The sequence below is a fragment of the Sylvia atricapilla genome, chromosome 4, assembly GCF_009819655.1.
Source record: "Sylvia atricapilla isolate bSylAtr1 chromosome 4, bSylAtr1.pri, whole genome shotgun sequence".
Taxonomy (NCBI): domain Eukaryota; kingdom Metazoa; phylum Chordata; class Aves; order Passeriformes; family Sylviidae; genus Sylvia; species Sylvia atricapilla.
The window spans coordinates 7,377,527-7,389,661 of NC_089143.1; the positions used below are offsets into that span (position 1 = coordinate 7,377,527).

At 41.9% G+C, this 12,135-nt stretch overlaps 1 protein-coding gene across 3 annotated transcripts in view; it reads right to left on the reverse strand.

The window, feature by feature from the left end:
* Positions 1–12,135, reverse strand: part of GABRB1 (gamma-aminobutyric acid type A receptor subunit beta1) — a 67,126-nt gene that overhangs the window by 3,457 nt on the left and 51,534 nt on the right. The window contains exons 3-8 of one of the 3 annotated variants that reach the window (XR_010743415.1): positions 6,832–6,969; positions 6,566–6,718; positions 4,863–5,113; positions 3,379–3,498; positions 3,081–3,287; positions 2,163–2,915 (exon numbers count right to left, since the gene is read on the reverse strand). Coding sequence is in view for 1 of the 3 variants with exons in the window: in XM_066317051.1 (XP_066173148.1) it covers positions 4,869–5,113; positions 6,566–6,718; positions 6,832–6,969 (536 nt within the window). In the remaining 2 variants the exon portion in view is untranslated. Of the gene's footprint in view, positions 1–2,162; positions 3,288–3,378; positions 3,499–4,862; positions 5,114–6,565; positions 6,719–6,831; positions 6,970–12,135 lie in introns of those variants that run through there. The other 2 variants (XR_010743414.1, XM_066317051.1) reach the window with 2 other exon arrangements.

Consider the following 12,135-nt stretch of genomic DNA (forward strand, 5'->3'; position numbering starts at 1 on the left):
GGGTAAAGAAGTGAAGGTATAAGTCAGCACAGGTAGAAAATACTCTAGTCTGGTTTAGAAATTGGCTCTGTGTGGGCCGAAATGAACTTTCAGTGGTAACAGCCCAGTTCCCACCACTGTTTTGGTGGGAAAAGCTCACATGTGCTGGGTTAGAAGGGACAGCTTCTAACAGTGTTTTAAATGTTTGCTTGAGACACGGGCTACCTGTAGTTCATACTTTTTAGGTCAGTTCTTCAAATTTAAGAAGAAAGAAGATTTAAGCTAGGCTCTCCTACTCTCCAGAGGACTGCTCTAACTATGAGACTATTCATTTATTCTGAAGATCTGACATCTTTTCTGTAGTGACAAAACCCAGTGATCTCAGAGTTGTCTCTGTGTAAAAAGGGATTTTCTTTTATTTCTCGAGTTTTGATAGGCCAATCTTTTCTCCCCATTTTGTGAAATAGCTCTTTGAGCTGTCTTTGGTTACATAATCTAATGTGTAAGTTAATTGACTTTAATGTTATAATAATAGTAACAATAATGCAAGCATTATTAAGCAGTTATTATGACTTCTCTTTTGGGAACAAAACTCATAACTGCCTACACTCTAAAGTGATTCACAGGGATCTTTCTTAAATTAATATATCCTGACAATTGATTATGAGCCAAGTAGTGTCTGAATTCCTGCTCTAAGCGGTCTGAATGAACCTGTTATTTTAAAAATGAATTTAATTTAAACCATTTTAGGCAAGATGACTTGTATGTCATGAAGCAAGTTGGTCTTTGAATTGCAGTTTTTTCAATTCACAGCAGAGCCTTACACTGATCTTGACTAAATTAGCTTGTGGAAGTATAAAACATGTTCTTATGTATCTGGTCAAATGCTCTGTGCAATCTACCCCATCATTAAAAAACCCTTTCAGTATATTTTGAAGCTCACTGCAAAGTATTAAAACTTTTATTAAAATGCAGCTGATCTCCTGCTGCTGAGCCAACAACTGTGCTGAAATCATTCTCCTCAGATGAACTTGGTTCATTTTAATCAAATTATAACACTAACTCACACCTCCATCCAAGGTACGACCACCCCTCCCTGGGCATGTGCTCCATATTTTACTGACTCTAAGAGTGAAGTGAGAGAACTTTACACCAATCAGTAACAAAGGTGTGTATGAGTAGAGTCACTCAAGTTCCACCTAAATGTAAAGTAACAGGATAAAAATCAGTTGAGAATGGGGAAAAGTTAGGGAAGAATCCATTGCAAGTACTGGCATTAGTGGATGGGCTGAACCTGTCTTCTACCCCACAGGGATGTCTGTTGGGTAAGAATCACTCTGTGTGGGTTGAATACTTCCACTGGGGATCAGAGTTTGTCTGTGCATTGCTTTAAATATTGTTTTGCAGTCAGATTCTATGCAGTTGAATGGATGTCCCCACACTAAGGGGGATGGACCCTCCTTTTTTCAGATGACACGTAGAAAATGAGTTCCCTGCTTAGGATCATCACATGATACAGTAAGTGTAAAATAGTCAAAGTCATAGAAAGAGAACAACCCAAAACAACAGGCCTGTATTGACCACAAAAAACATAGACAGACAGCTCTAGGGGAAGTACATGTTAGCATTCCTTGACAGAGAATGGGTCTCAGTTGCTTAGTGCTGTCTGGAATGAATTTTTTTTTTTTTTTACCTTAACTGTTGGGAGACAAAAGGTAAGAACATCTGTTTTGTCTCAATACAAACCCATTGTTTCTTCCTCTTAAGAAGAAAGACTCAGGGCCATGTTACTCATACAGCTTGTCTTATTGGAACAAATGCTGTGTTACCACAATCTGATCTGCAAAGAAACAGCTTATCCTCAGCAGGGCTATACTAATTCTCAAGGAAAATTTTTTTAAGGTTAAGATATTTGTGTGCTTATGTGCTTCCCTTCTTTTTCTCCTTCCAGTAAGCGACTGTATTGGAAAATTGCAAGTTTTCCTCGGAGCCTTTGGCTGGTCTCTGGCTTTCTATCCCAAGTGTTTCACAGGACACTTGAAAGGAAAGTGTGATGCTGTGCAGAACTGGGGGGACAATTTATCACTTGCCTTGTGTTGTCATTTATAAACCTGTTGATGTCGTAGCCCCTTTCCCACTCACATTATGATTTCATCCTACCCTTTTTTCATACTTAAGAGATCTCTTCTGTGTAATTACTATTCACATTTACAATTGTCTGGAGAAGGAGTTGCATCTATTTAAATATTTTCTTGCTGGGTAGTTTTTCCTATTTATCCATAATTATGGCAATTTCAGTGATATCTAGCTGTGACAAATGAACAAGGAGATATAAACAGTCTTTATGCTTTATTTAGAAAAACAGATAGTTTACTACAAATTAATATTTTTGTATATTAAAATAAAAATGCCATAAATTGTGAAGCTGGAAAGACTTTATTTCCATCTTCTTCAGCCTGTAGAGCATGGAACAGCCACCTATGAAACAGCAGTTCTGTTTCATTTTTCATCTGGTCTTCTCTATACTCTAAATACCATGGTCAGCTTGCTGAGTGCTGCTCACTCATCTAAAGCTTGTGTTATCTGGTGAAGGAATTTGAACTCTCTTTAGTTTTTGGAGTTGTATGTCAGATGGGAACAACTGATATCTTCACCTGGAACAAAGAGATGAAGCACTGTTACATATCTTCTAATATTTACAGGTCCTTTGATGGATAAGTGGTGTGGGTCAAAAGTAAAAGGGAAGAAATGTCCTATAGCTATACATACTTACAACTGTACTTCCTTTATGCTCAAAAAAAGGTTCCCCTGCTCTGGTGCAGGCATCATAATACCAGTGAAAAATCTCAAAAAATGATGGAGAAGGGCTGGGAGCTGTTTCACTGGAGGTAACATAACCTTGCTGTGTCCCATTGCTCTGGTCATGTGCACTCTTCCTGCCAAAGACAGAAATACAACTGTTGGAAGTCAGATTTCTGTGCTGAGTAAAATTAATATTGACAAAGTCTCACATCAGTGTGTGGAACACAAACTTCACTGATATCCATTCACATGTGTTTTTATGTATACGCGTGCATATATATGTATTTAAGATCACAAACCTGCACTGTACAGGCAGAAAGCAGTCTGTTCACTGAAAGCACTCTCAGTCTCAGAATGGGATTGCTGTCTGAAGTGTGAGCACTTAGAAATCCTGGTACAAATTATGTATGACTTCCTTTTTCTACCAGGAAAATGATGGTATATGCAATGCGGTGCTTTAAAAACCTTCCATCCTATCCTAAGAACCAGTCTCAGTGTAATCTTTGCTGCATAACATTAAGACAAAAGCTTTTAGTTATGAGTTACGGCATTTTGCTAGTTAAACAAAATCTCCAAATATGTAGGAGCAGGACTTACCTGCACTCTTATCCTTTACTCAGTTCAGTGCACTGGTGCACATGTAGCCAAGGCTGACCTCTGAAGAAGTCTTGATTTCCTCTTCATCACAAATCCTTGCTGTGCTGCTTCTCACCCAGGCTGGATATCTCAGAAGCTGTTGAGGTAGCTGGTCAGAGTTTGTGGGTTATGTTGGGTTTTTTCCCTTCCTTATTTTCCATAGAAGTGGATAGACAATGTCTGTGCACAACAATCCATACCTGGGTGGTTTATCTCCTCTGCTCTCTGGAAGACAGTACTTTGTGGGGTCTTGGAGACTGCTGATTGCCTGAACAGAATTTGTACCCTCACTGTAATAAAGCATCTCCTACACAACGGGACAGAAGGCAAATGTAAGTAAGGACTTTTACTGGGCTCATGAGTTCAGTGAGACTGAGGATATGATGGCTTTGTTAATGATGCATAGCTGTCGTGGTGGGACACCAAACACACAGCTCTAGAATTAATAAGATATCACAGAGTTTCTAAAATGCACTTCCTGATGTGTATGTGACACTGCACCCAGCTATCAAAATGAAGTCTTCTTATAGTTTTATGTGTTGGTCTCATTCTTCAAACTGAACAAAGGGCTCAAATACAGTTTTGTCCAAATGTTACCACCTCAGGCCTCAACAGTAGTTTGGGCTTCAGCCCAAAAACAGCCTGGGCAAGACCTCATTAACACTTGGATGTAATATATTGTAAGCAAAGCACAGGAAGGAAGAAAATTTTTGGCTCATTAGGATATGTACTTTCCTCTGAGTCAGACTGGGCCAAATGCACCTGAGGCTTCAAAGAGTTTATTTCTGAAAAACTGGGAAAAAAGTGAAATAGGTTTATAGATGTTTGCAAGTGCTCAGTGATGCATTGCAAAATTAAACTCACCCTCATTAAAAATATGCCCATAGTATTACTTCCTGAAAGTTTTCTGGCATGTTTTTTAAAGAGGGGATAGTTGTGGTGTGCCTGAATTTAGCTAAGGGAAAAATCCTGACGTCTATGAAAGGTTACAACCTAGCAGCAGCATCCTTGTGTTCCTCAAAGCTCAGTGCTACAGGCTTCATTCAGGGCTCACTGAAGCAACAGAGCTTGTCTATGCTTTTTATTTATGCTGAAGTTTCTGTATGTAAAGAGGAAATTTATCATAAACATTTCTTCTATACCACCTTCTAAAGCAAAAAATTATACAATTGAAATGATAAATATCTAACTTCCTTGTACCCCTTGTATTTCTTCTGCAAGAAATGTGTCCTGAATATTCATTTGCATTTCTGCATTTTTTACTCTGATTTCAGTTGAAGATGGAACAGACCATACATTGCTGTAATCTCCTTAAAATATGATTTTTCTCTAGCCAATCTTAAATACTTCTGCACATGTGTTTCACCTTAGTTATCTCTATCATCATGTAAATGAACATTTTCACAGTAAAATTAATATTTGAAAAGATAGCTTGAACATTTTACCTGGACTCTATTTGTTTCCAGTCTGCTCTTCTCACCTGCAGCATGTCCTGCCCTGCCTGCTGTCTTCTTCTGACGTTGAGGTCCTTTGCCAAAGAATATGTAGTTTACAAAGGCATATTCCAGCAAGGCCAGGAACACAAACACAAAGCATCCCATCAGGTAAATATCAATTGCCTTGACATAGGGAATTTTTGGCAGGGTCTCCCTGAGATGGGTGCTGATTGTGGTCATGGTCAGCACGGTCGTGATTCCTGCCAAAGGAAGAAACAGACATTGGCTAATTAAACAAGGAAGGAGATTGGAGCACAAAAGACCTAATGGCAGCATTACACTTCTCATGCAGATAGGTTAATTATGTGATCAGGTCCTTACCAGCCAAAGAAACGTATTTTGCAGAACTCGAAAGGAACATATCCTTGTAAGTCTGCTGATAGCACCTTCCTCAGCTTTTCATGCAGTGGAGGGTGAATGAAATAACCTCCAATAGCCCAGGCTGTGTTGGAGCCTCTTGCCTTAACTTTTGCAATAACTGTGCTAGGGAATGTGATGTTAGTTGACCTGGATAGCAAAGAGTTGATTGCTTTTCTTTCTATGTGAGAAAATGCTTATTACTTCATTTACAGCAGTGGCTCTGCTTAACCCCACAGGTGACTTGCATTGCTATGGGGATCTGCAATAAGCATCTAGCTTTTGATTAAAAATGGAGGAGTGAAAGGAGAAAGGGAAGCCTTTTGATAAAGTGATGGGCTTTGATGAAGAGAAGGTGATATACACACTCGTACCAAAACAACTTTTCCTGTGAACTAGGTGCTTGCAAGTAAAGCATTTCTATCTCATTGTGTTATCCACCACTGAATGATTTTTTTTTTTCTCTTATGTGTTTTTTTTTTAGTTGCCTGAAATTACTTTTTAGTCTGCTTTAATCAGAGGTCATTAATGCATGTAGATAATAGTTTTAGGCACAGGTGTAACAAGTTTAATTTGCAGGGAGATGGGACAAAATGGCTTTTTGGCAATAGAGTTGAAAAACCATACATGCCTCAAAGCACAGATACTGCAGGAGATCTTCACTCTTATGGAAAGTTGTGGGAAGGAGCATGGTATGAGAAAGAACCAACTCTACAGGTAAAACACACTTGTCTAGTGTAAGCTGATATATCTCCAAGGAACATGGTATGAGAAAGAACCAACTCTACAGGTAAAACACACTTATTTGGTGTTAGCTGATATATCTCCAAGGAGCATGGTATGAGAAAGAACCAACTCTACAGGTAAAACACACTTGTCTGGTGTAAGCTGATATACCTCCACAGATGTCAGTAGGATCTTGTGTATTCATTCCAGTCACAGATCTGGCCTGAGAGAACACTTTAACACCAGCAGGGGCTGATCACACAGCACAGTGTAGATACCCTTAGATACCTGAATTCAACTTTTATGCTCCAGTTTGAAAGCAAGATAGTTTTGGCCAGATCCAAAGACCATTATGCCAGCTGGAAGTCAGTCAGAACCAACCTAAGTGCAGAGCAAGAGCTTCAGATGTTGGCAAGCTCACACCTCCCTGCCTCCCTGCCAACCAAGGCCCTGTGCTGCTTGTGTAAGATCACAATTAATGATGCAACAACCAGCAGTGTAGATTTGGTGCCACTGTTTTCACAGGCAGCAAGTGTCCCTGGTGTCTGGTTATTTTGAGAAGAGGTTACCTAGAGCAACTCTGGCTGCAGAGGCATCATAATTGATCCAAAAAGACACCCATGACAGAATGGTGATCAGTGTGGAAGGCATATAGGTCTGCAAAATGAAGTATCCAATATTTCTTTTAAGCCGGAAGCTCAGTGATAATCGAGGATATGCTCCTGAAAGAAAGAAGTCATATAATGACTAATGGTAACTAATGGTAAAGGGAGGCACTGATATTTCTAGGTTGGAGGAAGAGGGGACAACCTTTTTTTAGCTTGTCAGTGCTTACCTGTTGTAAATTCCACTCTCTTTGATACCATCTTGTAATCCACAATAGAAAATTGAGGGAGCTCGATGTTATTAACTCCTGTTACTGCTGACTCTCCTCCATTCCAGTAAAATTCAATATCATCAGTAGTGTATCCATCTGAAACAGAGGCACAGTTTGATTATTGTCTTTTCTTTTTGTTTTATTACTTTGCTTCAATAGTTGCAGTTCAAGTGGAAGGAGCTGCTGTTAATCAGGAATTCAGCCTGCTGTTGTGTGACATTCCTGTTACACAGAAGCTTTTTTCTATGCCCTGAGGTAGCTTCTAGATGTAGAATAGGAAAAGACAGAAAACAAGGACAGAATTCATGATTAAAGTTTGTTTTTTAGGTAGCTCTAATGCAACTGCTTTTCAGTCAGGCTTGAGTTGTTCAATTTGCCAACAGCCAGATACATCGTCAGCAAAACTTTTAAACTTTCTTTGGAGGAGCTCTGACAGTAAACCCAGGTTCAGTTCCCATATTTTAATTTTATTTTATATTTTGATTTCCTATGCAGGATGTGACAAAACACAGAGTTGGGAGCCAGTGGAGACAAAGATGATTCTAGAAGAATTAAGGTGCCTGTAGTTTCACCTGACAATGTCTGTCAGAGCTGTAGGTAACCCTTTGATATTCATGAAGCATTTTATATTTTAATTAGACCATGCCATCTTTGATCTTTTGTTATCACAGAACTATTTCTTTTTTATTCCAAAACTAGCACCTTTCTTCTGTTTCCTTTTAACAGTGATGTTGATTATTTATAATTTAATTAAAAATTAATTTGCCATTCTGTCACTAGAAATGTTAACACTATTGTTATCATTTTCATTATCAGAAATATTTTGATTGAACTCAGAAGTGACTGAGTTTCAAAAAAATCTCACAATTTACAACATTTTTGAACTAATATTTAAACTGGTTCCACTTTATTGCATTTTTCTACTTTCCCCAGATATCTACCAGAGAAGAGAACATCTCATCTATTTTTAAATTTTTCCTTCAGGTGTTAGATTTAATCAGGTTTAAACCATATAACACAGATCAAATAAAAACGTGTTTGAACTCAAAGCTTTAGAAAACTTGACAGTACTTTTGCCAGTTGAACCAACTGTAGCATCAGCAGCCTCCACAGAGTTAGGAACCTATCCTTTCATGTGCACAACTAATGCAATATCAAGCTAAGGAAATTAGTCTTGAGATGTCTTTTCCTATGATGGTGCCTTCTAACAGCCTCATCCCTGGAAGGCTGACCACATGCAGAACAGATCCGTGGTTTCCCTGGTGACAGCCAGAGAAGCTCTTACGACTTGCTGCCAGGCTCCAGAGATTGCTTGGAAAGTCTGCAGCTATTGAACAGCTATCTTTTGATCCAAACACACAGTGACAGGCTGAACAAGGTTAAATGTTCACATATTTTATTTCTGAACTGCTCAGTGCCATGGTGTTCAAACAATCTGAATTACTCTGGAAACCACACTAACCTATGTAATATGGATTGCTGATGAAAGCTTAAAACTGGGTTTCCCATTACTAGTCTATTTTTTTTTTTTTCGAATGAACCATCTCAGAGCTTTGACAGAGAGCTCTGTAAGGCTGGTTTTCATTCCTTTTTACTGCAAAAGGTCAAGGTAGCTGCTTGGTAGTGAGATTTCAGCAGCTGCTTTAAAGACTTTGCACACAAACCCCAAGGCTGACATGATCGACATGTAGGGTGTGATACAGAATGATTGAAAGTGAATGAAGACTGCTAAGACTGTTAAAAAGACCAAGACTGAGATTGGCAGAGAAGTGTTAACTTCATTTTCTTGCAAATCTGTTTTATAAAAACCCTCTCTTGAAGGATTTATCTTGTCAGAAAAGGTGGTGCAAAACAGATGGCATCGGAACTGTCATCTCGCATGGAAAGGGTATTGGTTATGTGTAGACTTTGTACCACAGAGATATCCTCCCTTCATGAGGTAATACCCATCCTATGTCTTTAGAGGACAGAATAAAAAACAAAAGGGGCATTACTATTTAGATGTTGAGCAGGTACTTGCTGCAAAGTCACAGGTGAAGGTTTGGAGGTGAGAATCCTGAATTCTGCCTCAGGGTTTGGAAGAAAACCATGAAAATGATTCTTCTGTTCTGTGCCGTGATCACCTGTTGCCGTTTTCACATCCTGCCCTCCAATTCTGCTCTGAATGTGCCACTTCCTTGGACAGAGCAGAGAGAGGAACTACCTCCAGTCCTCGGGAGCTCCTGACTTTACTTGCAGCCTCCTAAGGCAGCTGCAGCCAGCTTCTGTGCAGTTTCTCTGACATTTTGACAAAAGAAGTAATAGTTTGGCACCTTATTGTGGCTGAAATTCCCTTCCCTGAAGGTGAATTATTAGTGATTTAGTTGTTAAAATCCACAATGTTACCAAATAAACACCTGGGATATCAGAAGGCAGATTTCAAAAAGAAAACAGGCAAAACCTCCTACAAAAAGATTGCACCACGTTATTGGTACACTGCGTGGTCATGGTGGATTTTTGCAAAAGGAAATGATGTGAGTTTTGTAATGCAGACAAATCTGCTTTTCCCTAGTCATGCTTCCTATGACTTTGGCTACTAAACAAAAAGTAGAACTAGTAGGTTATAGAGTCAACTGACCAAAAGCAAGAACCTTGCATATAAGGTATCAGCTGGTGACAAGCTGTCACTGCTGACAGGCCATGTTTTAATCTCCACAAGCTTAAAAGAGACTTCCAAATACAATAAAAAGTGGGTCTAATGTGAGCTCCTACTTTTTCTAAATATACCAATTTTTTTTCTTGAATTAAAGCTTCCCTAAAATTGATGGACATTATGAGGAAGGGATAGTGATGTTTTTCACTGAGGAGCATTCACATTTTTTAACTCCCTTTTTAGAAAAGCAGCTGAGTAAAAAAACTTCCTGTGGTTTTAGGTACAGTAAATTTCAGTACATTCATCATTTGCTTGGCAGTCACTGTAATATCTCTGCTAACAAGGTATAAATTCTCCCTGGGGATATCCATTCTCTCTGCGATAGGATTGTTGCTGTGTGATGCCCTTTCCTTATGTGCTTTGCACATTGTTCAGGGTGTGTGAGGCACTGCTTTTCGCGGCTGACAATGGCTCACAGGTGCAGGAATCGGAGGCACTCATGTTTCATAGGTGTCGACGTGGCGTTTTTCTAGCAAACTTAGGAGGAAGCAGTGCAGGTTAAAGACAGGAATTGATCTCAGCTCTGAACAGCGAGCAGGTGACAGATCGCTCCTTCTCCATTTTCAGGTGGACAGTGGCTTGCAGCGAGGAGCTGTAGTGATGTAAATTAAGAGACCTTCAGCTGTGGAGCAGTGCTGACTACTGGCTAGCAGGCAGCACCTTTATTTTGGGCAGCAAATGCCTTAGCGTTTACAAAGGAAGAAAAGCTATTTCAGTGATAGGGAAAGTGAGTCTCGCCGCTGCCGTGGCCAGTATTAATGCTGGTTTGTTCACCGAACTTATCAGTGCTGTCCAGCTTTTCCCGTGCAGTCCTTTTCCCTCTGCGCACGTATCCATGTCACCAATTTCAATGCACACCTCCGCTTTTATGCCGAGAGGGAGCACCACAGGCAGCTGGACCGTGATGTGGGAACACCAATTTCCCAGGACTCGGATATCGCGGGCCCGCAGCATTTCAGTGGTATTGACAAGAGCTGCCACAGGCGGGCTCCGAGCGAACGGGAGAGCGCCGGAATTCCCGGCGGGAGCGGGAGCGGGAGCGGCGGGGCCCCGGCAATGCGAACCGGGAGCGGGCGGGGGAGACCGAGCTCCGCATCGGGGCCGGGAATGTGTGTGGGGTGTGTGGGATGTGTGTGGGATGTGTGTGGGATGTGTGTGGGATGTGTGTGGGATGTGTGGGATGTGTGGGATGTGTGTGGGATGTGTGTGGGATGTGTGGGATGTGTGTGGGATGTGTGTGGGATGTGTGTGGGATGTGTGTGGGATGTGTGGGATGTGTGTGGGATGTGTGTGGGATGTGTGTGGGATGTGTGGGATGTGTGTGGGATGTGTGTGGGATGTGTGGGATGTGTGTGGGATGTGTGGGATGTGTGGGATGTGTGGTGGGATGTGTGTGGGATGTGTGGGATGTGTGTGGGATGTGTGTGGGATGTGTGTGGGATGTGTGTGGGATGTGTGTGGGATGTGTGTGGGATGTGTGTGGGATGTGTGTGGGATGTGTGTGGGATGTGTGTGGGATGTGTGGGATGTGTGTGGGATGTGTGGGATGTGTGTGGGATGTGTGTGGGATGTGTGTGGGATGTGTGTGGGATGTGTGTGGGATGTGTGGGATGTGTGTGGGATGTGTGTGGGATGTGTGTGGGATGTGTGTGGGATGTGTGTGGGATGTGTGTGGGATGTGTGGGATGTGTGTGGGATGTGTGTGGGATGTGTGTGGGATGTGTGGGATGTGTGTGGGATGTGTGTGGGATGTGTGTGGGATGTGTGTGGGATGTGTGTGGGATGTGTGTGGGATGTGTGTGGGATGTGTGTGGGATGTGTGGGATGTGTGTGGGATGTGTGGGATGTGTGTGGGATGTGTGTGGGAGTGTGGGATGTGTGTGGATGTGTGGGATGTGTGTGGGATGTGTGTGGGATGTGTGTGGGATGTGTGGGATGTGTGTGGGATGTGTGTGGGATGTGTGTGGGATGTGTGGGATGTGTGTGGGATGTGTGGGATGTGTGTGGGATGTGTGTGGGATGTGTGGGTATGTGTGTGGGATGTGTGTGGGATGTGTGTGGGATGTGGGATGTGTGTGGGATGTGTGTGGGATGTGTGTGGGATGTGTGTGGGATGTGTGTGGGATGTGTGGGATGTGTGTGGGATGTGTGTGATGTGTGTGGGATGTGTGGGATGTGTGTGGGATGTGTGGGATGTGTGTGGGATGTGTGTGGGATGTGTGTGGGATGTGTGTGGGATGTGTGTGGGATGTGTGGGATGTGTGGGATGTGTGTGTGATGTGTGGGATGTGTGGGATGTGTGTGGGATGTGTGTGGGATGTGTGTGGGATGTGTGTGGGATGTGTGTGGGATGTGTGTGGGATGTGTGGGATGTGTGTGGGATGTGTGTGGGATGTGTGGGATGTGTGTGGGATGTGTGTGGGATGTGTGTGGGATGTGTGGGAATGTGTGTGGGATGTGTGGGATGTGTGGGATGTGTGGGATGTGTGTGGGATGTGTGTGGGATGTGTGTGGGATGTGTGTGGGATGTGTGTGGGATGTGTGTGGGATGTGTGGATGTGTGGGATGTG